Genomic DNA, 24149 nt, shown 5'->3' with positions numbered 1-24149 from the left:
GGGGCACCTGAAGTGTCCCTGCACCAGCTGTGCTCTCTCTCCATCCAGCGAAGCCCAGGATCAGCATGAACAGATCACAGGCATTGGAGCCTGTCCCCATCCTGGCTGTGCTGGGGCAGGAGACCACCCTGCCCTGCGAGGTCCAAGGATATCCCCCTCCCTTGGTGATGTGGAGCCGGGAGCACCAGTCCCTGCCTCTCACCACCACGAGGTAAGGAGGGCTGTGGGTGCTGGGGGCCACCAGCTCCTGGGATTTTGTCTCTTCAGAGGGATGTCAGGTCTATGAAGGGACTGAGCTGCTTGGCAGGGGGATGTGAAGGGCACCCCTGGCATCCTGTGGGCAATACAGGAGCTGAGGCAGCCGAGCAGTACTGCATTAGCTCTGCTCTCCTTGGAGAGCACCAGGCTTTTCTTCCATCTTCCAAAAATCTGGGACCAAGCAGCTGCATCCAATCATTCATGGACCAAGCAGCTGCATCCAGTCATTCATGTGCCTACCCTGGACACGGGGCTGGGGTTGGGAAGGAAAGGCAACTGCAGTGCAGCTCCTCGCCCTGATGTCTGTCTGCCCTCGTGCACATTCCTGCTTTGTGCTGTCACAAGGTCAAGGATGTGCCTGGGGATGGTGGATCCCCACGGGAAGTGTTGGACCAGGGCCTGATGTTTCTTGGGATGAGGTTTGGCACAAACAGAGTTTTTAGCCCAGCAGTGGCTTTGTCTGCCCTGGGATGTGGGGTTTTAGGCCAGTTTTGTTTCAGTGAGTGACTTCTGGAGGGACAACTCAATTTGTTGATGGTATTGAAGCTGATGACAGCCACGAGACAATCAGTTAATGTGATTTGATGGGCGAGGATAAACACATATCCAACCATTCTTCAGGTTAACTGGTGTCTTGGTCAAGCAGTGTTTTTTCCATATGTTATCACCATGTTGGAAGAGACCCCCTAAAGCCATGGGCCCTGGTCTTGGGGTTGAACACTTCTTACCTCTACCTGAGGATTGCTGTGGCCTGGGGAAGCAGGAGGGCATCTTGATTTTGCTCTTCTTGGGGGCTGCATTGCCTTGTTGTTTGTATCTGATTTGTCGTGGTTGTTCCTGGCTGACCTGTGCTGCTCCCCACATCTCAGCTGGCTTGTCCATGCTGGGTGATTTATGGGAGCACACGAGGAGGAATCTGCAGCCGTGGGCTGAGATGATGTTATGTCTGTGGAGCACAGATGGGGCTGGGAATGAGAGCGTGGCCAGCTCCAGCTGCAGGACTGTGCTCTGGGGGGACCCTTGTCCTCCTTCATCCCCCTGGGCTCACGTGCTGCCTCGTGCTGAGCTCGTGCAGGGGCTGAGCAAAGGGGATTTGCCCCCGTGGGCAGCTGTGCCACCCTCTTTGAATGGGAGGTGGCCACGGAGACCTTCTCTTGGCTGTCCCAAGGTGATGGTGAGCTCTCAGCCCTCAGCTCCTGCTCAGGGTTGGGTGATGGATGTTTCTCCCATCCAGCTTTTCTGTTTCTTCTCCCCCAAGGTTCAGTGTCCTCCCTTCAGGATCCCTCCACCTGGCCGAGCCCCAGGTGACGGACACCGGCCTCTACACCTGCACGGCCACGAACGCCGCGGGGAACGCCTCGCTCAGCTACAGCCTGCACGTCCAAGGTTCAAACACCCCTCCCCATGTGCCACTGGGCTCCTGCTCCCTCCAAATCCTTGGCTGTGTCACGTCCCTGTGCCAGGGTCCAAGGGTGGTCACAGCCTGAGGTCCCCTCTCCCCTCAGCTCCCCCCCAGCTGTGGATTGGTGATGGGGAAAGGCACCTGATAGCTGTTGCCAACACCTCCCTGAGGATTCACTGTCACACCATGGGCATGCCCCCACCCCAGATCCAGTGAGTGCTGCAGAGTGGTGAAGCTCACTGTGCTCCCAGGATGGGTGGTAGGGCCCTCTGGCTTTGGGTGTCCCTTAGGGTGGAGGCATCCATTCCTTCTCCTTGTCCCTGGTGCCCTCTTCTCAACAGTCCTCTGCTGGCACTGCCAGCCCCATTCCAGGTGACAAGGGGACAGTGTTTGCTGCCAGCATCCCACTGTTCACCCTGTTGGTGTGCAGAGACAGGGCATGTGTGGTGGCAGGACAGAGCCAGGACTTGCTGCCTGTCCCCTTGCTCGCAGGTGGCTGAAGGATGGGCACCCGCTGGATGGGCAGGATGGTGTCGTGGTGTCCGAGGACGGTGGCACTCTGCTGGTCACCCGTGTGGGGCTTGGTCACCAAGGGCTCTACGTCTGCCAGGGCAGCAACTGGGCAGGGCTGGCCCAGGCAGAGGTGCAGGTTTCAGTGCATGGTGAGCGCAGCGTCCGGGGTGAGATGGGCTATCCATCCCACACGTTGGGAAGAACGTGGCTGCCCAAAGGGGCGGGAGCTCTTGGCCCAGTTTTTCAGTAGGTGAAGGGTCACTGGCTTGGTTCCTTGGGATCTTGTCCTTTGTCAATGAAGTTGAGAGGTCGTGGTGGCCACTGGCACCACAGTAAATCCTTGACTGGTGTCCCCTGCTGGTGGAACAGCATTTCCCCTGCTGGAGGAACAGCATTTTCCCATTTCCCCTCCACCAGCAGGATGGGACTCTGAAGGTGCCAGGTGAGAAACCAGGCAGGGAACAGAGATCCCTGCCTGGGGAGAATGAATGTCTCATTCAGGGGCAGGGACCAAACCTCTGGCTGGTTTGGGGAGCAGTAGTGGCAACCTGGGGTGATGTGGTCCCCTCCCAGAGTGGGGACCGAGCTGTGGCCCCCAGCTGTGGCTCTGCCAGGACTCGGAGTGTGCCAAGAGCCATTGGTGAGCCTGTCTGTGCCCCAGGGCCCTGCCCTGCGGTGGCTGCAGACAGCCCGGGCCACACAGAGCCGCTGACAGTGGGTGCTGGGTTGCAGTGCCTCCAAGCATCGAACCCAGCGCCGTGGATCTGGCCATCCCGGAGAACAGCTCGGCATCCCTGGAATGCCTGGCCTCGGGGCTGCCTGCTCCCGGTGAGTCAATCCTGTCCCTCGGCTCCTGCTCGTGAATCCCTGGGTTTTTCCCTGGGTGAGAGGGGCAGCAGCATTGCTCTCCACAGCTCAGCTCTCTGCTTCCTTGCAGACATCACCTGGTACAAGGGGCACGAGCAGCTCTCAGCCGGAGCAGCGCTGACCCTGTCCAGGGATGGGAAGCGCCTGGAGATCCCCCGTGCCCGGCTCTCCGATGGTGGCAGCTACCGCTGCGTGGCTTCCAACGTGGCCGGAGTGGCTGAGCTCTGGTACAGCCTGCAGGTCACCGGTGAGTGCAGCTGTGCTTTCCTGAGAGATGGGGGCTTCCCCCCCTTGGAATATCTTGTGTGAGTGTGTGGGATCAGTGGGGTTGTCCCAGCCCTCAGAATACATCCCTGGAAGATGGCTCTAGCAGAACCCTGTCCTCTGCTTCATTTGCAATTCCAGTCATGCAATCCCCTGTGTTCATCCCAAATTATATCCTGGAAAGCCATGGCCCCATGGATGGGTATTGCCAGGTCCCCATTACGGGGTCACCTACCCACCCTGTCTCTTCTGCACCCCGTGTGCCCGGTGACATTTCTGTCCCCCTGGACTCAGTGGTGAGTCCTGGGCTGCTGCCAAGACAGGCACTGGTCACTTTTTTCTCACTTGATCCAAGCATCCCTGCAGCTTCCCAGACCACTCAGCATGTCCACAGCTCCGGGGGCTGAGCCAGGCCCTGGCTTTTCTCAGGGATGCTCTAGCTGGTGGAAGTCCTGCAGGCAGGTGGCCAGGACATGGAGAAGATCCAGTTCTCCTGCTCTGGGCTTGTTCCTGCAATCTCTTCCCAGGGAAATGTTTGCACGTCTGCCGTCCTGGCTCGGGTGGATTGTTTGGGTTCTTCTGTTTTTGTTTTTCAAGGGTTTCTGGGTGTTGAGGCTTTTCTTCTCTAAACTGATATCCCTCATGGGAAGGAGTTACCATTTTCCAGCCAGCTGTATCTATGAGCAGCTGAGAACATCATCTGATAATGGAAAGAGTTGGGTAACCTTCTCAGTGAGCAGGGCTGCCTAATAAGGCTGTGTCTGGCCAACCTGACCTTGGCCTGTTTGTGGGATGCTTGGTCATCCTCTGCTGTTGGCCACATGTAATTAAAAGAATCCCTCACTTGGCTGGAGAGACAAGATTATTGTTTCCACATGAAGCCAGGGCAGGGGAATGTCACTGGGGTTTTTGTGGCACCCTGCAGGGGGTGTGTATCCAGCAGGATGGAGCTCCAAGCTGCCCTTCTCCTCTTGTCCAGTGCCATCAATGAGCTGCTCCTCTCATCCCTGCAGTGCCTCCATCCTTGTCCTCGCCAGAGCCCGAGGCCGTGTCCGTGCTAGAGGGACAATCTGTCCAGCTGGCCTGCGAGTGCCGTGGGATCCCCCTGCCCACCCTGAGCTGGTGGAAGGACGGTAGGGCCCTGTTCCTCAGCCTCATCTCTCCCCACATGGGTTGACCCAGCTGTTGGTCTCCTTGGAGCAAGGAGCGCTTTTTGTTGAGCAGAATCCAGCTTGTGGGTGGAAATTTGTCCTGCTGGGAGCCTGAGGGGAAGCTGCTGTCCCCTTCCCTGGGCAGGTGAACCCCTCTCCACCCAGCCAGGGAGCCCAAAGCTGGTGTCCCCAGGAGGGAACGTGGTGTACATGGAGAAGGTACAGCTGCTGGACCAGGGGACATACACCTGCGAGTGCAGGAATGCTGCTGGCAGCAGCAGCAAGGAGCATCACCTGGAGGTGCACGGTGAGCGTGGGGCACCAGAGACCTGTAGGGGCGGGTGGAGGTGGTGTGACTTCTCTCAATGCAAGGTCCAGCTGGACTCTAAAGCCATTGTCTGGTGCCTTGGATATTTGGAAGGGATGCTGCTACCTGGCTCAGCTTTGCCCGTCCACTTGTGCACGGCTGAGGGAGCTGCTGCACATCCCCTCCTCCCTGTGTCCCTCTGCCCGCAGCACTGCCAAGGGTCCAGGGCAGCAGCAATGCCCCGAGGAGGGTTTCTGTCATCGAGGGTGGCGAGACGGTCCTGGAGTGCGAGGCCATGGGGACACCACCACCGTGGGTGACGTGGGTGAAGGACGGGCAGCCCGTGGCTGCTGGGGACGGGCTCCTGCTTACGGAGCAAGGGAGGCGGCTGCACATCCCCAGGGCAGAGGTGGCCCATGCTGGACACTACACTTGCCTGGCTGCCAATGCAGAGGGACAGGAGCAGAGGGAGTTTGATGTTGTGGTGCATGGTAAGGACGTGGGATGGGCCTGGTGGCTGGGGTTGTGTGGATGCAGGAAGGATGAGGAGGGTGGTGATGTGGAGTAACTTAATGTGGAGCAGATGCTGGACAATCCAGCATGTAGCAGGTCCCAGGGTCAGCAGGGTTATGCTTCAGGAATAGCTGCATAACCGTGTCCACCATGTAGGAGTTTCTTTCCAGAGCCATCACAGCAGATCATCTCATATAAAGTCCTCTACTACCCAAGGACTTGGGGACCTCATGGGTCAAAGTCACTTGAGTTATAAAAGGTCTGAGGTGGCTCAGGTGGCCATCCCAGTGTGAACCTGTAAGCCTGGGCTCAGGTGTGCAGGTAAGTGGCACATGTTTGCTGTGGGTCACCTGTCCCGTAACACCTTTAAAGTCACCATCTCCAGGTAATATTAATGGTCCTTCTGGCTCGTGTCCTAAAGCTGTACAAAGCAAGAAGGTGGGAAAAAACAGCTTCACCCGCTTCTCCCCTCTTTGCTTTGCTCCTTTGATGTCCTGGCTGCTCTGCAAATTGGTGTCCATCATCTTCTGCATCCCCAGTTCCTCCTGAGTTCATTCGAGGATCAGGACTGACAACCAATGTCAGTGTTTCCCTGCAAGGATCCCTGACGCTGACCTGTGAGGCCACTGGCATTCCCCAACCCAGCGTCACCTGGTTCTGGGATGGCTCTCCTGTCACCCCCAGTGAGCACACACACGTGCTTTCAGGTCAGAGGTCTGGCTGTTGTGAAAGTGCTTTGAGAACATGTTTTGCCCCTACACTGATGAGTTCAAACTCATGGTGGAGCTACAGCCCCACAGGAGCACAGTTGGGATGTGCTGGTACCTGGATCAGGGCCCTGAGACCTCTCTGGCTCTGTCCTTCCAGGGGGCTGGCTGCTCAGGCTCACCCGTGCACGAGCCCAGGATGGTGGTCACTATTCCTGCCTGGCCAGCAACGTAGCTGGGGAGGCCCGGAGGCATTTCTACGTGGAGGTCCTAGGTAAGGAGGGGTCTTCTGTCTGCTGCAGGATTCCTGCTGGGGTTTCAGAGCTCCACCCTTGCAGGAACAGACATGAGTTAAGACTGGACATGCTGGGTGTGCTGGAGTCCTTAGGGTGTGAGCTCAGAGGCCGAGCTGGCCAGCTGCTGAAGGCCCTGGGGGCTTGTGTTCCTAGTTCCTCCCCACATTGAGAACGCGGGTGAAGAACACACCTTCAAGGTGCCCGAGGGCCACCCTGTCACCTGGTCCTGCCTGGCTTCAGGTGAGCATCAAGTGGGGAAGGGAGGTGGCGTGAGCAAGGGGGGCTCAGGGGCAGACCTGAGTCTCACTTTGGGGTGTGGAACAAACGGATGGTTCCAGTCAGAGACATGAAAACAGCTGAAATCGGCCGCAGAGCTCTTGTGGGATGGTTCCTGGCTCTGCAGTTGGGCTGTCCGGGAAGCGCTGCGGAGGGGACGCCCACATGGGGAGCCTGTTCCACAATGTAAGATCCAATCTTTCCCAAATGGAGCTAAAATTCCTCTAATCTCATTTCTCCTTTAGTGATGGGAATAATTAATCACCTCCCACTCAGGACAGTTCTCTTTCTTCTTGCTGGCTCATCCAGCAGCTTCTAAAATCCTGATCCAGATCATGATAATTCAAATTTGGGATGATGTCCCTGCTTTCCAGAAAAGCTCTGACAGTGATCCCAGCCAGGCTGTGCTCACACATGGAAAAACTTCACACAAAGGCCAAAACCCATTTTCCATCCCTCACAGGCAACCCACAACCTAAGATCACCTGGCTGAAAGACAACCACCCTCTCCCTGGCACCTTCTCCATCTCCCCTGATGGCTCCTTGTTCCACATCCCCCACGCCTCCCTGGCCCATGCTGGTCACTACTCCTGCGTGGCCTCCAACTCTGTGGCAAATCAGACCAAGCATTACCTGCTGGATGTTTTGGGTAAGAGATGCCTTTGGACGGAGGCAGGGTCTCAGGTGTGAGCAGACTTAGTGGCCTTAAATGGCCTGCCCCAAGTAGGTAGGGAGGATCCTTTAGTCCTGCAGCCAAAGCATGGCATGGGCCTGTCCTAAAGCCCTTGTGAGATCTCTTGGAGGAGCAGAAAGCACCTGTTTGGTGCAGGATCCATCTGTGGTGGTGGCTTGTGGAAGGGGGGATGTGTCTTCTGGATCTCTGTGGTTTTGGAGGGCAGCAGGACAGGGCAGAGTCTGAAGTTGGCACAGGCTGTGTCAAATCCAACTCCCTGAACTTGGATCGTACTCTCTGTGGGGAGGGGATGAAGCACTGGAAAGCCTAAGTGTGTGCTAGTGCTGATCTAACAACCAACCACGTCTCTGCAGCCAGTCCCACCTTTGCTCAAGATGATGCTGCTGCAGAAGAAGTGACAGTGATCATCAACAACCCCATCTCCCTGGTCTGTGAGGCCCTGCCATACCCATCTCCCAACATCACCTGGCTCAAGGACGAGGTTCCTCTCAAAGCATCTAGAAATGTCCTCCTGCTCCCTGGTACCGTGCTGCTGTCCACTGGCTCTGCATGACTGTGGTGGCCCCTTGCTGTGTATGCCCTGGGGAGTGGGAGTGGGGCCTTTTCTTGGTGTGGCTGGCATCCAGCACAGTGGGATGGTGAGAAATCCTCATCCTGCAGGACCTGAGGGCTCAGGGGTCAGCTGCATGCTGCTCTTCCACGTGCTGCATCCTGTGATTATAACAAGCCTCCTCAGTGCTGGTTTTTATAAGCCTGGGACTGGGCTCTAGAAGAGCATTAGACCCCCTCCAGCCAGGCTTGCAGGTGCCCAGCAGGTCCCTAAAGATGCCTTCAGGTGCTGCATGGGGGGAGAGAGCTGTGGCTGTGAGCAGCAACCCTCTCAGGAGACCCCCTTTGCCCAGGTGGCCAAGGGCTGCAGATCCTGAACGCCCAGGAGGAGGACACGGGCACCTACAGCTGCGTCGTGGCCAGCGAAGATGGGGAGGCTGTGAAGAACTACGCTGTGAAGGTTCTGGGTGAGGGAGATCCCCACGTCCTTCCTAATTCCTGCAGTGACCCCACCACTGTAACCGAGCCAGTGCTGCTTCTTTTTGCTTCCCTTTGCCTTTCCCCACTAGTTCCTCCTTGGATTGCCAGAGAGGATTCTTTGGGGGAATTTGCCATGAAAGAGGTGAAAACCAGGGTGAACAGCACAGTGGTGCTGGAGTGCGAGACCTGGGCTGTGCCTGAGCCGACCATCCGCTGGTACAAGGATAAGCAGGTGAGGTCCCAGCTGGGACCAGGGAGGAGCTGCTGGGTTTGGGGACTCTCCCAGCTGGATGGACTGGGAAGATACTGTTTGTATGGCTGGCTGGGCTCTGCCCCACTCCTGGGTGTGTAGTCCTCCTCCTGCCCTTCTCTTTCTTCCCTTCAGCTCCTGGCAAGCTCCGAACACCTCCAGATCCTCAGTGAGGGGCAGGTCCTCCAGATCCAAGCAGCTGGTGTCTCGGATTCGGGGCACTACACCTGCGTGGCCACCAATGCTGTGGGTGAAGATGACAGGGACTTCATCGTGCACGTCCAAGGTGAGCCCTGGACAGAGAGCCAGCACCCAGAGCAGGGGGTGTCTCAGCAAGAGCAGGGGTCCTCAGGGTCACTTGAGGGCACAGAGAACGGTGAGCAGGAAAAAAATTTCAAGCATTCTGGAAAACAACAAAGATCTCTTCATCTCCAGTGAGGGCAGATGCTGTGGGTGCACACGGGGGTCAATGTCCCTGTTCCCACAGCTGACCACAACCTGTCCCCGCAGTGCCCCCCGTCTTCCAGCAGCAAACAAGCCCCAAAGAAGCCCTTGAGATCTTCTATCGGGAGGAAGACCAGGATGGGGAGGTGACAGAGCACCGACAGGCTGTCCTTGGCCAGCCCACCGCCCTCTACTGTGACACCAGTGCCATCCCACCCCCCCAGCTCACCTGGTACAAGGATGGGGAGCCCCTCTCCCCTGGCCCGGGGGTGCTGATGCTGCAAGGTAATGGGTAGTGGGTGTGAACCCCCACTGTGGGGCCTGGGGGTGGTCCTGCAGCAGCCTTGTGGGTTGAGAGCATCCACAGCATGGAGGAGGATGGATCCTGTCCCCTTCCTCCTGCCACCACACACACCGTCACTGGGGCTGTGCAGGGCTCTGTGCAGGGCAGGGCTGGGGGATATCCCACAGACCCTTCCCTGTGCCCTGCCCCGACCCTGTCCTGTGTCACAGGGGGCCGGGTGCTGCAGCTGCAGGCGGTGCAGGAGGAGGACAGGGGCAGGTACACCTGCGAGGCGGCCAACGCTGTGGGGCGGGACCGCCTGCACTACGAGCTGGAGGTGCTGAGTGAGTACAGGGACAGGGGACATTGGACTGAGGCACATGGCAGCCCCATAACCACCTGCTTCCAGCTGCCCCAGCCATCCGTGGTGGCACAGAAAACCCGGTGGAGGAGGTGACGGCCACCATCAATGGCACTGTCCGCTTTGAGTGTGAAGCTACTGGGCACCCAGAGCCCACAGTGTCCTGGCTCTGGAATGATCTCCCCATAGAGGCTGGCCCACGGCACCAGCTCCTGGAGGGTGGAACAGTCCTGCAGGTTGGTGTTCCCCTGAGCAGGTGGCTGTGTTGGGGAGAGACACAGGAGACAGTGGATGGAGGGGATGGGGCATTCTTTCATCCCAAAGGAGGCTGCCCTGGTCTCACCAAGGCCCCCAAGGAAGCCCCAGCATCTCCCCAGCTGGGGTCAGCCCTCAGTGGTGCTCTGCTCCCCCTCTGCAGGTGGCAATGGTGGAGGCGGGTGACACCGGGAGTTACACGTGCATGGCTGAGAACCCAGCCGGGTCAGCCGAGAAGCACTTTGCCCTCGCTGTGCAGGGTAAGGCATCTCCCCTCCCCTGGCTCACTGATTTACTGCCCTCCTCCTCTTTCTCCGCCAATTGGAGTTTCCTTTGGCTCTGGCACTGCATGGCTGCCTCTGCCTCCTTGTGCTGGTCACGCTCGCCCTGTGCGAGGAGGTTGAGGTGCCACGGGCTCCGAGCAGGCGAGGGGCTTGGAAACCCTGCTCAGTGTTTCCTCCTGGGGAGGCCTCCACAGTGATGGCTCCCCTTTGGCACTGTCTTTTGGGCGCACTGGAGCAGAAGCTCCCTGGAGTGTGGGTTCAGACCCTGAAAACGTCGATGGCATTGTCAATGGCAGCGTCTCACTCGTGTGTGACATCCACTCCCACCCCGCTGCAGAGATCACCTGGTACAAGGATGGCCACGTCCTGCGGCTCGGAGAGGAGGTGACTGTCACCCGAGGTATGTTGGGATGAGCCAGAATCATTGCCTGTGCCCCAGCTCTTGACAGTGAGCTCTAGGTGCCCTAATCCCCCTTTTCTGGATGCCACGTGTGGGTCCCGAGCTCAGCCTTTGGGCTGTATGACACACTAATGACACACTGCTGAGTGATCCCCTCTGGAGAGGACCAAGGGCTGCATCCTGCAGAACTCCATGCTGCTGCTTCCTGGGAGCTCAGTGCCCTTTCCTGTGGGGCACAGCAAGGCTTTGGACCTCAAAGATGGGAATTCCATGGCCAAACTCCTTTTGCATGGAGCTTGGCCAGGTGCTGGGGGATCAGTCAGCTTGCTGGTATAATGGCCCAGACCTGGTACTGCTCCAGGCTGTCCTGATTCCCTGCTCTCCACTTCTTCCAGGCTCTAGGGTGCTGCAGCTCCCTCACCTGCAGCTCTCCAGCTCGGGCACATACACGTGCATGGCACTGAACGTGGCCAGCCAGGATCAGAAAAACTTCATCCTCACCATCCATGGTAAGCGGTGAGGGCTCAGCCAGGAGCTGTCCCCCGAGCACACGCTGAGGAGCTGACAGTGAGCCCTGGTCTGCCTCACACACCCTGTCCCTGCTCATCCTCCTCAGAGCCCACAGGCATCCAGGAGCCACAGCAGGAGACGCTTGAAGCTGACATGGGGACACCCCTCGTCCTGACCTGCCACGTCACTGGTGTGGCAGTGCCCACTGTCACCTGGCTGAAGGACGGGCGCCCGCTGGGTGTGTGTGCAGGGGAGTGCTGGGCCAGGCTGCCACCCCCAGCCTCGCTGCTGCTGCCCTCCAAGCAGTCCTGCCTCAGTTTCCCAACTTCTAACCCTGCTGCAAGAGACCCTCAGGGCTGCACAGGGAGGGTACACAGAGCATGAAGGGTCTGGCCTTTTCCCTGCACGCTTTCAAGAGACCTCAGGTTCATTCCTGAAGCTCGAAGCAATGGGATGTGGGCACAAGATGTGATGGAGGGATATTCAGGGGCTGAGCTCTCTGGGTACCAGCCCTTGGGGTGCTTGCTGGGACAGGAGTTTGCCCCCAAACCAGTGTCTCTTTTCTCCTGTAAAGCTCCAGCAGTGAACTCTGCAAAAACCCTGCTTTGCTTTAACAGTGTCCCCAAACCTGGGTCCGGGGGGGGGGAAGAGGGAAGCAGACAATGATCTTGGGGGAGGGCTCAGTGGAGGAGCACTGCTCAGCCCCCTTCCCCCTGTCTCCTTGCAGAGATGAACCCAGAGCAGGGTGTGGTGTCCGGGGGGGCCCAGCTCCTGCTCAGCCCCCTCCAGCCCTTCCACCAGGGCCGATACACCTGCCTGGCACAGGGCCCGGGGGCCGAGACACGCAAGGACTTCATGGTGCTGGTGCGAGGTAGGGCTTCCCCGAGGCAGCCTGCTCCCTGTGGGCTCTGCCTCAGAGGTGAGCCTTCCTCCCCCTCCTCTTCCTCAGCCTCCCTCTCTCCTCGGTGCAGTGGCCCCCCAGATCAGCAGTGCAGGGGACCCCAGTGAGCACAGCGTGCTGGAGGGCAGCAGGGTGAGGCTGGAGTGCCGGGCAGAGGGGCAGCCCACCCCCCACATCTCCTGGCTGAAGGACGGGCAGCCCCTGGGGCTGCAGCCCCCCTCACACGCCCGGTGAGTCTGGGGGGACACCCCCGGGACTCAGTGGCCCCACGTACAAAATCGCTTGGCAAGGCAGGTTGAGCTGTGCTGCTTCTTCCTGTTGCTTGGCCTGGGATGCGCTCATCCCGGCTCTTTGCTGAGAGAATGTCATCCTGGGGTAAACTTCGGAGTCTGGGATGGTCACTGTCACCCTGGCAGGGTCCCAGGTGATGCCCTGACCTTAAATGTGCCCCAGAATCCTCATCCTTGGCCATAAACTGAGCACAGAGCACTTCTGCCCCATGGGCACGTTCGGGATGAGCACACGGGTCACTATCCCACCCTCCCCACGCAGGGTGTCCCCGGATGGCAGCGCCCTGCTCCTCGAGGGGCTGCGAGCTGCCGACTCCGGAGCTTACACGTGCCTGGCCCGGAACAGCCTGGGCGAGGACACGCGGCTGCACACGCTGAACGTGCTGGGTGAGCAGGGCTGGGACCTGCTGGGCAGCGCCGGGGCCACCCCCACCCCGACAGCCCCAGCAGCCCCTCTGTCCCCTCGCCAGTCCCTCCCACCATCGAGAGGGGTGCCGATGACTCGGAGGTGGTCCGTGGCGTGCTGTCCGCCGTGGTGACACTGGAGTGCTGGGCACGGGGGTCTCCTCCGCTGCACGTCAGCTGGCTGAAGGATGGGCTGCCCCTCCGCCTGTCCCCTCATGTCACCCTGCTCTCGGCAGGGCACATCCTCCGGTGAGAAGTGACCCTGGAGCAATGGTCAGCCACAGGGTTTGGAGAAGGGCGCTGCTGCTCCCTGAAGTGGCCGAGTGTCACCTTGGGGAGCAGGGGGTCACCCGGAGCTGACCTGTCCTCCCCATGCCCGTGTCCCATCCCACGGGTCAGGATCTCCCAGGCACAGCTCTCCGATGCTGGACTCTACACCTGCATTGTCTCCAGCCGGGCAGGAGTGGCCGATCGCAGCTTCGTCCTGCAGATACAGGGTACAGGGCAGGGGGGTGGGGCGGGCACAGCAGGGGCCACCTGGACACTGCTTTTGTCGGCAGAGCACACACTGTGCATTGCACCCATCCCCAAGCAGGGTCTTGAGCCATTCCTCCACTGCTGGGGTGGGCTTGGACACGATGGAGCAAAGCAGGACCAGCCTGAGAGCAGTCCCAGAGCATCCTGCAGGAGGGCCGAGCCGCCTCTGGCGGCTCGCAGAACACCAGGGAGTGGCCAAACCCACCCCCGTGTCTGGGGACCTGACTTTTCTCCCCAGTGCCCCCTGTCCTGGACAGCCCCGAGAGCAGTGAGGAGCAGATGGTGGTTGAGGGCTCCGATGTCACTTTCACCTGCAAAGCCACCGGGTCCCCAGCACCATCAATGACCTGGCTGAAGAATGGAGAGCCCCTGGGGCAACAGAGTGCCCAGGTGCCTGGTGGCCCACAGCTGAGCCTGGTGGCCGTGACACTGGCTGATGCAGGCATTTACTCATGCCTGGTGGTGAATGAAGTGGGAGAGGTCAGCAAAGCCTTCCACCTCGTGGTGATGGGTGCGTGTCATCCCTCTGGGATTTCAGAAGGGCAGCTTAGCCAACTTTTTGGGAGCAATGAGGGGATGAGCCCTCCTGCCTTGCTGTGTGCCTTGCAGAGCCACCCCGTGTCGAGGCTGGGTCCCATCCCACGGAGATATCCATCGCTGTGGGCACCCCTCTAGGGCTCACATGTGTGGTGACAGGTGTCCCCATGCCTACTGTCACCTGGGAGAAGGATGGACGGCTCCTGGCAGGGCCCTCGCTCGTGTCAGGGAATGAGAGCACCCTCCACATTGACAGCATTGAGGTAGGAGTTCCACTTTTTTCTCCCTGCCTGGGTTTTCTTTTTGTGCTTCAATTTTTCCCTCTCCTGGCTGTGCAGGTGGCTGATGCTGGCTTGTACACCTGCCTGGCCACTAGCCCTGCAGGGGAGGACAGCAGGAGCTTCCATGTCAGCATCCAAGGTAGTGTGATCCCAGCAGTGCAGTGAGGAGAGGGCTAGCAGGGGGGGCTGCAGGATGGTCCAACCCTTGGAGGACCAGAGAGCCAGAACCTCCTTTTATGGGATTGGTGTGGGCGCCACAAGAGGGATCTGGAGCACAGTGATGGTCCTGCAGAGTAGGGGCCTATGCATGGCTTATGGGGACAGGGACGGGGCCGTCCAGCCCATGTGGCACATCCTGACTCCCCTGGCCCACGTCCCACAGCACCCCCCAGCATGGCGAGCGCCGGGGAGATCCCCATCATCACGGCTGTGCCAGGGGGGCAGCTCCTCCTGGAGTGCCCAGAGGGTGCTGAGCCCCACCCCAACATCGAGTGGCACCGGGAGGGCTCCCTGCTGCAGGTACCTGTGACAGGACCAGGGACGGTCATGGTCAGGGCCTGGCCACCGTCACCAGCAGCATGGGCTGGTGCTGGGGGTGATGCTGGGTGGCTGCTGACGGGGGTCCCGGCGGTTTTAGGACGATGCCCGCAGGCAGGTCCTGGCCCAGGGGCGTTTCCTGCAGGTCCTGGCGGTGGCTGCGGCGGACGGCGGCGAGTACAGCTGCAGGGCCACCCGCGCCCCCGGGGACACCGGCCCGCGCGCCAGGGTGCAGGTTCACGGTGAGTGCTGCCCTGCCCTGAGTGCCGGCTCCTTCCCGGTTAAATCCAACATGTGGGATGTCATAGGCTGTCTTATGGTCGGGTGATGGGATGGCAGGGCTGGGCAACACCCAGCCCCCAGTGCTGCTCTGGGCTAGCGTCCTCCATCCCTGAGCCTTACCCCACACTCTGGGTGCTGCTGCAGTGGCCCCGGAGATCCAGGTGGGCCCCGAGGAGGTGAAGGTGCTGCTGAACACCTCGGCCGTGCTGCCGTGCCGGGCAGAGGGGTGGCCCGTGCCCCGGGTGACGTGGCGCAAGGACGGCCAGCTCCTGCCCCTGCCCGGGAGTGACAGGTATGAGGCTCTGTGGTTGGTGGCACTGAGAGCTGGCGCTCAGATCATGCCACCCTCCACAGCAACAGGTGATTAGTGTGCCAGTCACCCTGTGAAAGGCTGTGCTCTGTCCTCACACCAGCTTAGTGGGCAAGAGCTGCACGTGGCTGCAATGGCACTTGTCACCTTCCCAACCCCTGCTCCCTGTGTGATGCAGCCTGGCCATGCAGAGCCCCCACAGCGTTCACCTGCTCTCCCTCCTTAGACTGCAGCTCCTGCCAGGTGGCTCTCTGCAAATTGACCCTGTCCAGGTCCAGGATTTGGGCCATTACCTCTGCATGGCATCCAGCCCTGCTGGCTCTGACCGGCGGGGCCTGGACCTCCACATCCTGGGTAAGCAGGAGAGTCAGATGGATCCCTCCTGGGCTCACCCTCCTACAACCCCGCACTGCTGGGCTGCCCTCATCAGCGCAATGATGTGCTACTGTCCTCTGCTCATGGCTGCCATGCCCTCCCACAGTCCCTCCTGCCATCACGCCTGGGCCCTCCAACCTCACCCTGCTGGCTCAGCAGCCAGCCACGCTGGGCTGTGACGCCTGGGGGTCTCCCGAGCCCCACATCAGGTGGGAGAAGGATGGTCATCCCCTGAACCTGCACTTCTCACCTGGCACCTACAGGTACCTGTACACCAAAGGGTTCCCCTGTAGGGTGGGGTTTGCCCCTCCTGCTGCTCCCTGGGGGACAGAGGTGATCCTGATGCGTGCTCTGCCCGCACAGTTTGCAGTCCTTAGGGTCACTGCTCATCTCCAGCCCTGCTCCCCGGGACGAGGGCCGGTTTGAGTGCATCGCCACCAATGCTGCTGGGGAGGCTCGAAAGGCCTTCCTCGTGTCTGTCCACGGTGAGCTCCTGGGGCTGGGGGTCTTGCTGAGAGTGGCTTTCCCAGGATCTGTCACCACCTCGGCTGTGACATGGGTGTGCTCCAGCCGTGCACTGGGTTGGGTGCCCACTCAAGAGCTGGGCTTGGGGATGGACAAGAGGGGAAGAGAAATACTCGTGCCCATATGAGCAGGGACAGAATCCTCTTCGACATTTGCCATACAGCCCTGCTCACCTCCCTCCCTCTTTTCTCCAGTGCCCCCCACCATCGCTGATGACCTTACGGATGTGGTTGTCACCCGGCTATCCCCTGCAGTCCTCACCTGCTACGCCTCGGGCGTGCCCCCCCCGGCGGTGTCATGGAGCAAGGGGGGGGCTCAGCTGGGCAGCAGAGGAAGGGGCTACCGCGTCCTGCCCAGAGGTACAGCACGGGGCAGCACGGCCCGGGTGAGGACAGGGGTCCCTGCCAGCCCTGCCGCCGCCTCCCCTCTGCCTGCTGTTTTCCAGGAGCCCTGGAGATCCGGCAGGCGCTGCCTGCACACTCCGGCCGCTACACCTGCACGGCTCGGAGCGCCGCGGGCACGGCCCGGAAGCACCTCTGGCTCACAGTGCACGGTAAAACCAGCTCCAGGGTCCTGCTGCTGCGGGTCCTGCGCCCTCTTCCCAGGGTAGCACTTCCCTGCCCTTCACAGAGCCCCCTGCCTTGAAGCCCCTGCCTGGCATGGTGATGGTGATGGTCAACACCAGTGTGGTGCTGTCCTGTGAGGCCACAGGCGTCCCCCGGCCGGAGATCACCTGGCAAAAGGATGGCATTGGCATCACTGGAGGTGAGCAGGAGTGAGCTGGGGACTGGCAGAGCCCACGTTACCTGCCAGCCTTTACCTAGGGGGAGATTTAGGTGCCAGGGGTTTGTAGGCACCCCGGCAGGGTGTGGGGTGTCACTGTGCGTGGGTCCTCCTGGCTGCTGGCTGCTGTCCTAGGTGGGTGTGGAGGCCGCTGGAGTTGTTCCATGGAGACTCCCTGGGAAGAGGCACTCTGTAGGGGAAGCAGTCCCTGCACATCATCCATCTGTGCCTTGGCTCAGCTGTGCTGCCCCATCCTGTCCATTTCTGCCAGGGTCTGGGCTGAAGGTGCTCCCCAACGGGCAGCTCCGTCTCCTCCGAGCAGTCCCAGAGGACGCAGGTACCTACCTGTGCATGGCTCGCAACCCCTCGGGCACCGCTGCGGGGAGGACCAGGCTCATTGTGCAAGGTACAGCAGCCATCAGAGCCCCGGGGCTCCCCCCTCTGCTCAGCCCCTCCCCAGCACCTCTCAGCAAAACGTGGCTGCCAAGCTGTGAGCAAGTCCCTGCCCTTCTGCCCCATCCAGTGCCCCCCATCATTGCTGCCGGCCCGCTGGAGCTGGCGGTCCTGGAGGGGCTGGAGGTGCTGCTGCCCTGCGCCGCCCGCGGTGTGCCCGAGCCTCGCGTGTCCTGGAGCCGGGAGGGAGCGCTGGTGCCGGCCGGGAAGGCCACGATCCTGCCCTCCGGGGAGCTGCTGCTGCGGGATGTCCAGGTGAGCACTGGGCCACTGTGAGGTTGGAGTGATGAGGAACAAGTGTCTCCTGCTGCGGAAGAGCTTTTGGCTGATTGTGGATACATCTGGCAGACGGAGAGCCCCGTGCAGTCCTGTGCCACAGGCTGGAGGGTTGGGGCAGTGTGAGGTTGCTAATGTGCGCTGGAAAAAGTGTCTCTGTCCAAACCGTGACTGTTTAGATGAACAAGAACCAGCAGAGCTGTAGCTCAGCGAGCCAGGGCTGCAGCTGGAGCCCACAGTCAAGATGACTCCCTCTCATCCTCATACAGGAAGGGGATGCTGGGAGCTACTCCTGCACCGCGGTGAACTCTGCTGGGAGGGCCGTTCGCCGGCTCTCCCTCTCCATCCACACCCTGCCCACCTTCACCCACCTGCCCACAGACATCACCCTGAGCCGGGGCGAGAGGCTGGAGCTGGTGTGTGCCGCAGTGGGCAGCCCCCAGCCCCGCGTCTCCTGGATGGCCAACGGGCAGCTCGTCACTGGTACCTGGGCAGGGGCAGAGGATGCTGAACGTGGGGGACGTTGCGATCCTGGTGCCACCCTTGTCCCACCTTTCAGGATCCCCGGGGTGCCAGCACGTCTGGCCGTGCGGGGTTGTAACCAGCTGATGGCCAACCACCCTTTTTGGGGGTTTGCACCCCGCAGATGGCGCGTCGGGGCACAGCGGGCAGAGCATCCTGCGGCGGGAGGCAGCCACACCCACGGACAGCGGGACCTACTTCTGCCACGCCGAGAACAGCGCCGGGGCCATCAGGGCCACTGTCCTCGTCTCAGTCAGAGGTAGGTGCCGGCAGGGAAACACCCGCATTTTTAGTGCCCGGCCAGCCCACCTCCTCTGCCACCCATTTCCCTCCCCCAGAGGCACCCGTCATACAGGGAGACGCCAGCACCTACCAGGTGGAGCACTCCGGAGGTGATGCCGTCCTCGACTGCCACGCCCAGGGTCACCCTGAGCCCCTCATCCGCTGGAGCAAGGATGGGGTGCCGGTGGCGGCCCGTGGGCGCCTGCACCAGCTGCAGAATGGCTCCCTGGCCATCCGTGCTGTGGGGGTGAGCAGGGCCTGGGGGGTGGTGGCACATTTCAGAGTGCTTTCCTGGCAAAGCAAAATGCTGTGCTGATGCTGTTGGTCCTTCTAGAGCACCGATGTAGGGCAGTACCGGTGTGTGGCGGAGAATGATGTGGGCACAGCAGCAAAAGTTGTCACCCTCGTTCTGCAGAGTGAGTGCTGGTCCCCTCTTGTACCCTTCTTTTAATGGTTTGCAAACCATGTCACCTCTCAGCCCCTCAACTGCCCCTGCTCCGTGGGGAATGCTGCATCACTACCTGCATCCCTTTCCCTGCCCAGGTGCCCCTGTGGTGACAGTGACACCTGCAGAGGTGAGGGTCCATGCTGGGCAGCAGGTGCTGCTGCACTGTGTCGTGTCAGGGGAGCCCACACCCTCCGTGGAGTGGCAGCGGGACGGGGAGCCACTGCCCGAGGGTCCCCACGCTCGTGTCCTGCCCAATGCCACCCTGTTCCTGCCCTCTGTTACCCACCGTGACGCCGGCAGCTACTCCTGCCTCGCCCGCAATGCCCTGGGCTCTGCTGTGGCTCACACCTCCCTGGATGTCCGAGGTGGGTGTCTGCCCCTGGCCCGGGGGGCTGGGGCTGCCTGCAGGGCTGTTACACCCGGGGTAAGACCTCCAGCGTGGTGGTGTGGTGTGACATTGCCTTGCTTGTTCTAGCCCCTGTGACTCATACTCTGCTTTGTCCTCTCCTCTCCTCTCCTCTCCTCTCGTGCCCTGCTCAGCTGGAGGCCTGAGCCCAAGCAGACCCTGTCCCAAGCAGCCACCGCGTGCCAGCCCTCACTTGCCTCTCCTCGGCCTTCCTGCCTTAGTTGCCCATGATTAAATTCCCCTCTCCCTGGGGCACTGCTGAATGCACAGACACATCCTTTCCTGCTGCCCCTCGGGAGCAGAGAGCCAGGCTGGAGGAAGTGCCAGGTGCCCTGTGTGCCCTTGTGTGGCTGGTGGCATTTCGCCGCCAGGCACGCCGGAGAAGCAAATAAAAGCCTGGGGCTATGCCAGGACCTTGAGGTTGATACAGAGCAGGGTTTGGGGGTGTCAGTGCCTGTTGGTGTGATGAGGCACAGGGCCACACTCACAACATCCCTTGTCAACATAGCGCTGTGCCTGGAGCCATGGGGTCTCTGGAGACTGTGCTGCAGCCAGGCAGGGACACTGCCTGCCTTGCTCTGGCTGCTTTCACCTCCAGAAAACAAGCTTTTTTTGACATGCAAGTTAGTAAGAGGGGAGTCAGGCAAGGGAGTGCAGTCCCAGTGTTGCTGCCTGACCCCATCCCATTTGCCCCAGGGGAGCTGCACCAGGTGCGGGGCAGCCTGGTCGGTGTCATCAATGGCCACAAGCTCGGTGTCTCCACCCTTGATGCCAGCGTGCTGGGTGACTCTCAGTCCAGCACCGCCGCCCTCCAGAGCAGCATTGGAAGCATTCCACCTGCCATAGGTGGGTGGACATTTCTACCCGCACCCTTGTGAGAGTTTTGACCTCTGTCAGATGTAACTCTTAGGGGAAAGGGTTTTATTTCTTTTTTTCCCCTAAAAGCAAACCTTGTTTCCCCCAAACCTTTCACTGTGGGCAAGGAGGGGTGGGACAGCTTGCGTGCCCCCCCAGGAGGGTGCTGGCTCCATGGTGACTCCCTTTCTTCCCCATTCCCAGGGCCGCTGATGCGGGTGTTGGTGACCATCATCGCCCCCATTTACTGCTCCTTGGCACACGCCAGTGGGGCAGCCCAGAACGGCTTCCTGCTCACGCAGGGCACCTTCCAGCACGAGTCACTGCTGCACTTTGCCACAGGTGAGGGGTTTCTGACAGGACAGCCTGCTCAGCTCCTGGGGAAGCGCAGCCTTCCTCTCCCCCAGGCGCCATCCCTGATCCAGGAGTGGAGCTGTGTGTGGGGGTGCTGTGGGGTGCTGATCACCGTCCCCTCCTTGCAGGGGAGCTCCTGCGGGTCACCCACCTCGCCCGGGGCGCGGGTGACGCCGGCGCTCTGCGGCTGGACAGCGTCATCAGCGGCTCCGTGCCGGAGAGCTTTGGCGATGCCGTGCTGCAGGTGCTGGCAGTGCTCGTTATTCCCATGGGAACCACGATTCCCATGCCGGGAGCATGGGGAGTCCATGGCCTGACCCCCCTCCCTGCCTCTCCCCAGGACTTCAGCGAGCGCTACGTGCGGACGGGCGCGGGGCAGCTCTCCGGGGGCTCGGTCCAGAGCTTCCTGCAGGATGGGCGCCTCATCCGTGCCCACTGCAATCACACCGTCGTGTTCGACCCCCCCGTGGGGCCACAGCCCCCCCGGGTGCAGCACCTCCGGGCCAGAGCCATCACAGCCTCCTATGACCCAGCCAAACAGGAGCTCCGCTTCCAGCTCCGAGCCTCGCTTGATGCGGGTAACCAGGGGAGTCCCCAGCACGGGGATGGAGATCTGTTGTTCTGGGTGTCTGTGAGGGTGCAAAGGCCATGTCCCTGCAGTGACATGTCACATTCTCTCTGCTCAATTCACAGGTGCTGATAGAGACCAGTGCCCACTGGGATTCATCCCAGACCCTGGGCAGCTGTACTGCATGGGTACGGCCCCTTCCTGAGGGGGCATGAGGGCGGCAAGGAGCACCTGGTGCCACTTCCCTGTCCCCCCAACCCTGTCCTCTCTCTGCTCCCCAGATGTTGATGAATGCACCGAGGGGTCCCATGCCTGCCGCTACAACCAGATCTGCCAGAACGCCGCCGGCTCCTACAGCTGCTCCTGCCCTCCTGGCTACCGCACGCTGGGCACTGGCTGGCCATGCTTGGGTACGAGCTGGGCTCTCAGGGTCCATGGTCACGCCCCTGCCCTGTTCCAGCCTCAGGTTCCCCCATCCAGCTGCAGCTCCCCACCTCTTTCCTCCCCCAGATGTCAACGAGTGCCTGAATTTCCCCCCACCGTGTGCCTTCGAGTGCCGCAACCTGCGGGGCTCCTACGAGTGCCTGTGCCCCGCTGGCAAGACCGTGCTGCCAGGCGGACGGTGTGGCACAGCAGGGACGGAGGGAGGGGACACAGCGAGCAGCGTGCCCCGGGACACTCTCCTGCGCCGGCAGGGGCCGAGCAGCCACCCACGGGGACGATCCTTCTACACCCAGCTCGCCCTGCGCCGCGTGGCCAAGGATGCAGGGATGGGTGCCTGGGGCCCCCCCTGCCCCACGGGCTACATCAGGAGGAATGGCACCTGCACTGGTGAGCGTGCTCTGGGGAAGGGTGTTGAGGGGAGTTCAGAGACTATTCTGTCCCCAAAAGGTACCTCGTGTCCTTCTTGCTGCCCAGTCCACCACTTTGTTTGCACCCTGTGGTCTTTGCTCTGCTGGGAAGGGGAGGTGAGAGCCAGGCTGGCCCAAGGCAGTAGCACCAGAGGGGTCTGATCCTCCCCTCTTGCCTTTACCCCTCTCATCCCACAGATCTCGATGAGTGTCAGACACTGAACCAGTGCCAGCACGAGTGCAGGAACAGCCTGGGCAGCTACCGCTGCCTCTGCCCCACTGGCTACCGGCTGCTGTCCAATGGGAAGACCTGCCACGGTCAGTGCAGGGGTTCCAGGGGGGTGACCCGTCCCCATGGTGCCCTGGGTGTCATCTTTTTGGGGCCACAAGTCTTTCTCCTTTCTCGGGATGGCTGTTTCCAGCCTCAGCTCTCCACAGTCTGAGTCCTCATGTCTCACTGCCTCAGTGTCCAGGCAGATGTGGGAGGACGGGGGATTGAGCCCCCATCTCAGCCACCCCAGCACCCTCAGACCTGTCCCCTCTCTCCCTGCAGATGTGGATGAGTGCACGGAGGGCACAATCCAGTGTGGCTCGAGCCAGATGTGCTTCAACACCCGTGGAGGTGCCCGGTGCATGGATGTGCCGTGCCCAGCTGGGTACCGGAGAGGCTCCAGCCCGGGGTGAGTCGTGCTGGGAGTGCCCATCCCGCTCTGCCCATCTCACCATGACCCCGCGTGTCCTGTCCACTCTCCGGCACCCACCACATCCCACATTCCCCATCCGTCGTGCAGGCTGTGTGTGGGTCGCTGCCCCCCGTTCTGCGGCCCGGCCGGCCCCCCAACGCTGCAGTACCAGCTGCTCCCCCTGCCCCTCGGCATCGCTGCCCGCCGGGACGTGGTGCACCTCACCCCAGCCTCCGCCCTGCGCCACCGCCCCGTCTTCAGGCTGCTGGAGCAGGACACCGAGAGCCCCTTCGCCCTCCGCACCGAGCAGGGCCAGGGCATCATCTCCACGCTGCGGCCGCTGCGGGAGCCCGGCACCCACCGGCTCAAGGTGCAGGCGCTGGTCCCAGATGGGCAGCGAGCACCCAGCATCTTCCTCCTCCTCATCTCTGTCTCGCCCTACCCTTACTGACACAGCCCAGGGACAGGAGGGGACGCAGGGTCATTTCTCCTCCTGTCCCTCCCCACCCCATCGGTGGGGCACGTGGCTCAGGGAACGCTGAGCTTGTACCTCTTCTGTCCCTCCCAGACACCCCCTTGTCTCTCAGCTGTGTTCCTTTCACCCAGGGCCGGGCCCTGACTCAACAGGAGAGACAGGATCCCGGGGGGATAAGATGTCCCACCAACCTCCTGCAATCAGGTCCCAGATCCCAGAACAAACACAGCTCTGGATGGCCTTGGCTGCTATCAGTCCCTTAATGTGGGGGGTGGGAAGATGAACGGGGTGACAGTGGCCAGCGAGGGTCCCACCAGGGTACAGGGAGGGATTCCCTGGGCTGGGGAGAGTGTGGGACACCCCAGCATTAACCATTATTAAATTGAAATAGTCTTTTTGTTTGTTTGTTTGTTTGTTTGTTTTAATCCACTTGGTCTCTGTGCAGTCTTATTGATTTATGTTTTGTGGCTAAATATTAGCTGTGCCTGAAGAAGGCAGCTTCCTCCTGTGTGTGGGAGAATTCCCAGGGCTTTGGACACCTCCCTGCCTGGCCTTGGACCATAAAAGGGAGGATGTCTGGATGTAGCAATGCCAAAAGGCCAATGTCCAGCCCCTGAAGGTTCAATCCTGCCCCGGTGTCAAACCCCTCAAGCAGCAAGAGCAGGACGTGGCCACTCTGCGCATGGTGAACATGGAGGCTGCTCCCTAAACACTGTTTCAGTCCTAGCTGATGCTGTGGGATGTGGGCTGCTGGCCCCAGGAGACATGAGCCCACAGCCACCAGGGCTGGGCCATAGAGGCTGATGGTGGCCGTGCACCTTCCGTGGTCAGATCCTGTCACTGGAGCTGGCTCTTGCTGCACCTGTCTGAGATTCCCCTCAAAATCTCTGTCCTTTGGGATGGAGCTTTCCTGTACTCCAAAGCCAGGTCTGCTGTGGGTCTGGGGTGCTCTGGGGTTGTGTGAGGGGGGAAAGGTGAGTTTGGCCCCCTGGACAGCCCTCTGCCCTGTCCCCTCCTGCCCACCCTGGCTCCTGCATTGCCTCCTGATGGAGGCTCAAATATATCCACCCTTCCCCCTCCTTGCTGGTCTGGGGAGGAAAGTCAGGTGCTGCAGAGTGCCATCTCTCCTCTGCCCCCATCGTCCCACTC

General features: G+C 60.9%; 1 protein-coding gene across 1 annotated transcript in view; it reads left to right on the top strand.

Moving 5' to 3' along the window:
- The window catches only part of HMCN2 (hemicentin 2), a 33414-nt gene extending 10018 nt beyond the window's left edge, over positions 1-23396 (top strand). Inside the window, exons 22-79 of the mRNA XM_068211245.1 lie at positions 49-211; positions 1517-1644; positions 1764-1872; positions 2153-2322; positions 2906-3001; positions 3111-3287; positions 4318-4437; positions 4601-4762; positions 4972-5253; positions 5815-5982; positions 6143-6256; positions 6432-6518; positions 7018-7203; positions 7602-7769; positions 8151-8264; positions 8367-8509; positions 8663-8813; positions 9038-9256; positions 9485-9598; positions 9664-9851; positions 10034-10130; positions 10393-10554; positions 10950-11063; positions 11171-11302; positions 11792-11935; positions 12036-12195; positions 12518-12642; positions 12726-12909; positions 13060-13157; positions 13436-13708; positions 13807-13997; positions 14073-14154; positions 14398-14534; positions 14653-14794; positions 14979-15126; positions 15371-15498; positions 15626-15782; positions 15883-16004; positions 16239-16403; positions 16490-16597; positions 16675-16809; positions 17099-17233; positions 17351-17535; positions 17826-18039; positions 18203-18337; positions 18417-18607; positions 18695-18776; positions 18904-19173; positions 19911-20060; positions 20274-20411; positions 20552-20667; positions 20764-21001; positions 21117-21179; positions 21273-21401; positions 21502-21822; positions 22041-22160; positions 22396-22522; positions 22634-23396. Coding sequence (XP_068067346.1) covers positions 49-211; positions 1517-1644; positions 1764-1872; positions 2153-2322; positions 2906-3001; positions 3111-3287; positions 4318-4437; positions 4601-4762; positions 4972-5253; positions 5815-5982; positions 6143-6256; positions 6432-6518; positions 7018-7203; positions 7602-7769; positions 8151-8264; positions 8367-8509; positions 8663-8813; positions 9038-9256; positions 9485-9598; positions 9664-9851; positions 10034-10130; positions 10393-10554; positions 10950-11063; positions 11171-11302; positions 11792-11935; positions 12036-12195; positions 12518-12642; positions 12726-12909; positions 13060-13157; positions 13436-13708; positions 13807-13997; positions 14073-14154; positions 14398-14534; positions 14653-14794; positions 14979-15126; positions 15371-15498; positions 15626-15782; positions 15883-16004; positions 16239-16403; positions 16490-16597; positions 16675-16809; positions 17099-17233; positions 17351-17535; positions 17826-18039; positions 18203-18337; positions 18417-18607; positions 18695-18776; positions 18904-19173; positions 19911-20060; positions 20274-20411; positions 20552-20667; positions 20764-21001; positions 21117-21179; positions 21273-21401; positions 21502-21822; positions 22041-22160; positions 22396-22522; positions 22634-22976 — 9020 coding nt within the window. The 3' untranslated portion in view covers positions 22977-23396. The remainder of the gene's footprint in view (positions 1-48; positions 212-1516; positions 1645-1763; positions 1873-2152; positions 2323-2905; positions 3002-3110; positions 3288-4317; positions 4438-4600; positions 4763-4971; positions 5254-5814; positions 5983-6142; positions 6257-6431; positions 6519-7017; positions 7204-7601; positions 7770-8150; positions 8265-8366; positions 8510-8662; positions 8814-9037; positions 9257-9484; positions 9599-9663; positions 9852-10033; positions 10131-10392; positions 10555-10949; positions 11064-11170; positions 11303-11791; positions 11936-12035; positions 12196-12517; positions 12643-12725; positions 12910-13059; positions 13158-13435; positions 13709-13806; positions 13998-14072; positions 14155-14397; positions 14535-14652; positions 14795-14978; positions 15127-15370; positions 15499-15625; positions 15783-15882; positions 16005-16238; positions 16404-16489; positions 16598-16674; positions 16810-17098; positions 17234-17350; positions 17536-17825; positions 18040-18202; positions 18338-18416; positions 18608-18694; positions 18777-18903; positions 19174-19910; positions 20061-20273; positions 20412-20551; positions 20668-20763; positions 21002-21116; positions 21180-21272; positions 21402-21501; positions 21823-22040; positions 22161-22395; positions 22523-22633) is intronic.
- The last annotated feature ends 753 nt before the right edge of the window (positions 23397-24149 follow it).

This window comes from Anomalospiza imberbis, chromosome 21, assembly GCF_031753505.1.
Source record: "Anomalospiza imberbis isolate Cuckoo-Finch-1a 21T00152 chromosome 21, ASM3175350v1, whole genome shotgun sequence".
Lineage (NCBI taxonomy): Eukaryota > Metazoa > Chordata > Aves > Passeriformes > Viduidae > Anomalospiza > Anomalospiza imberbis.
This window is presented reverse-complemented; position numbering and strand designations above follow the sequence as displayed.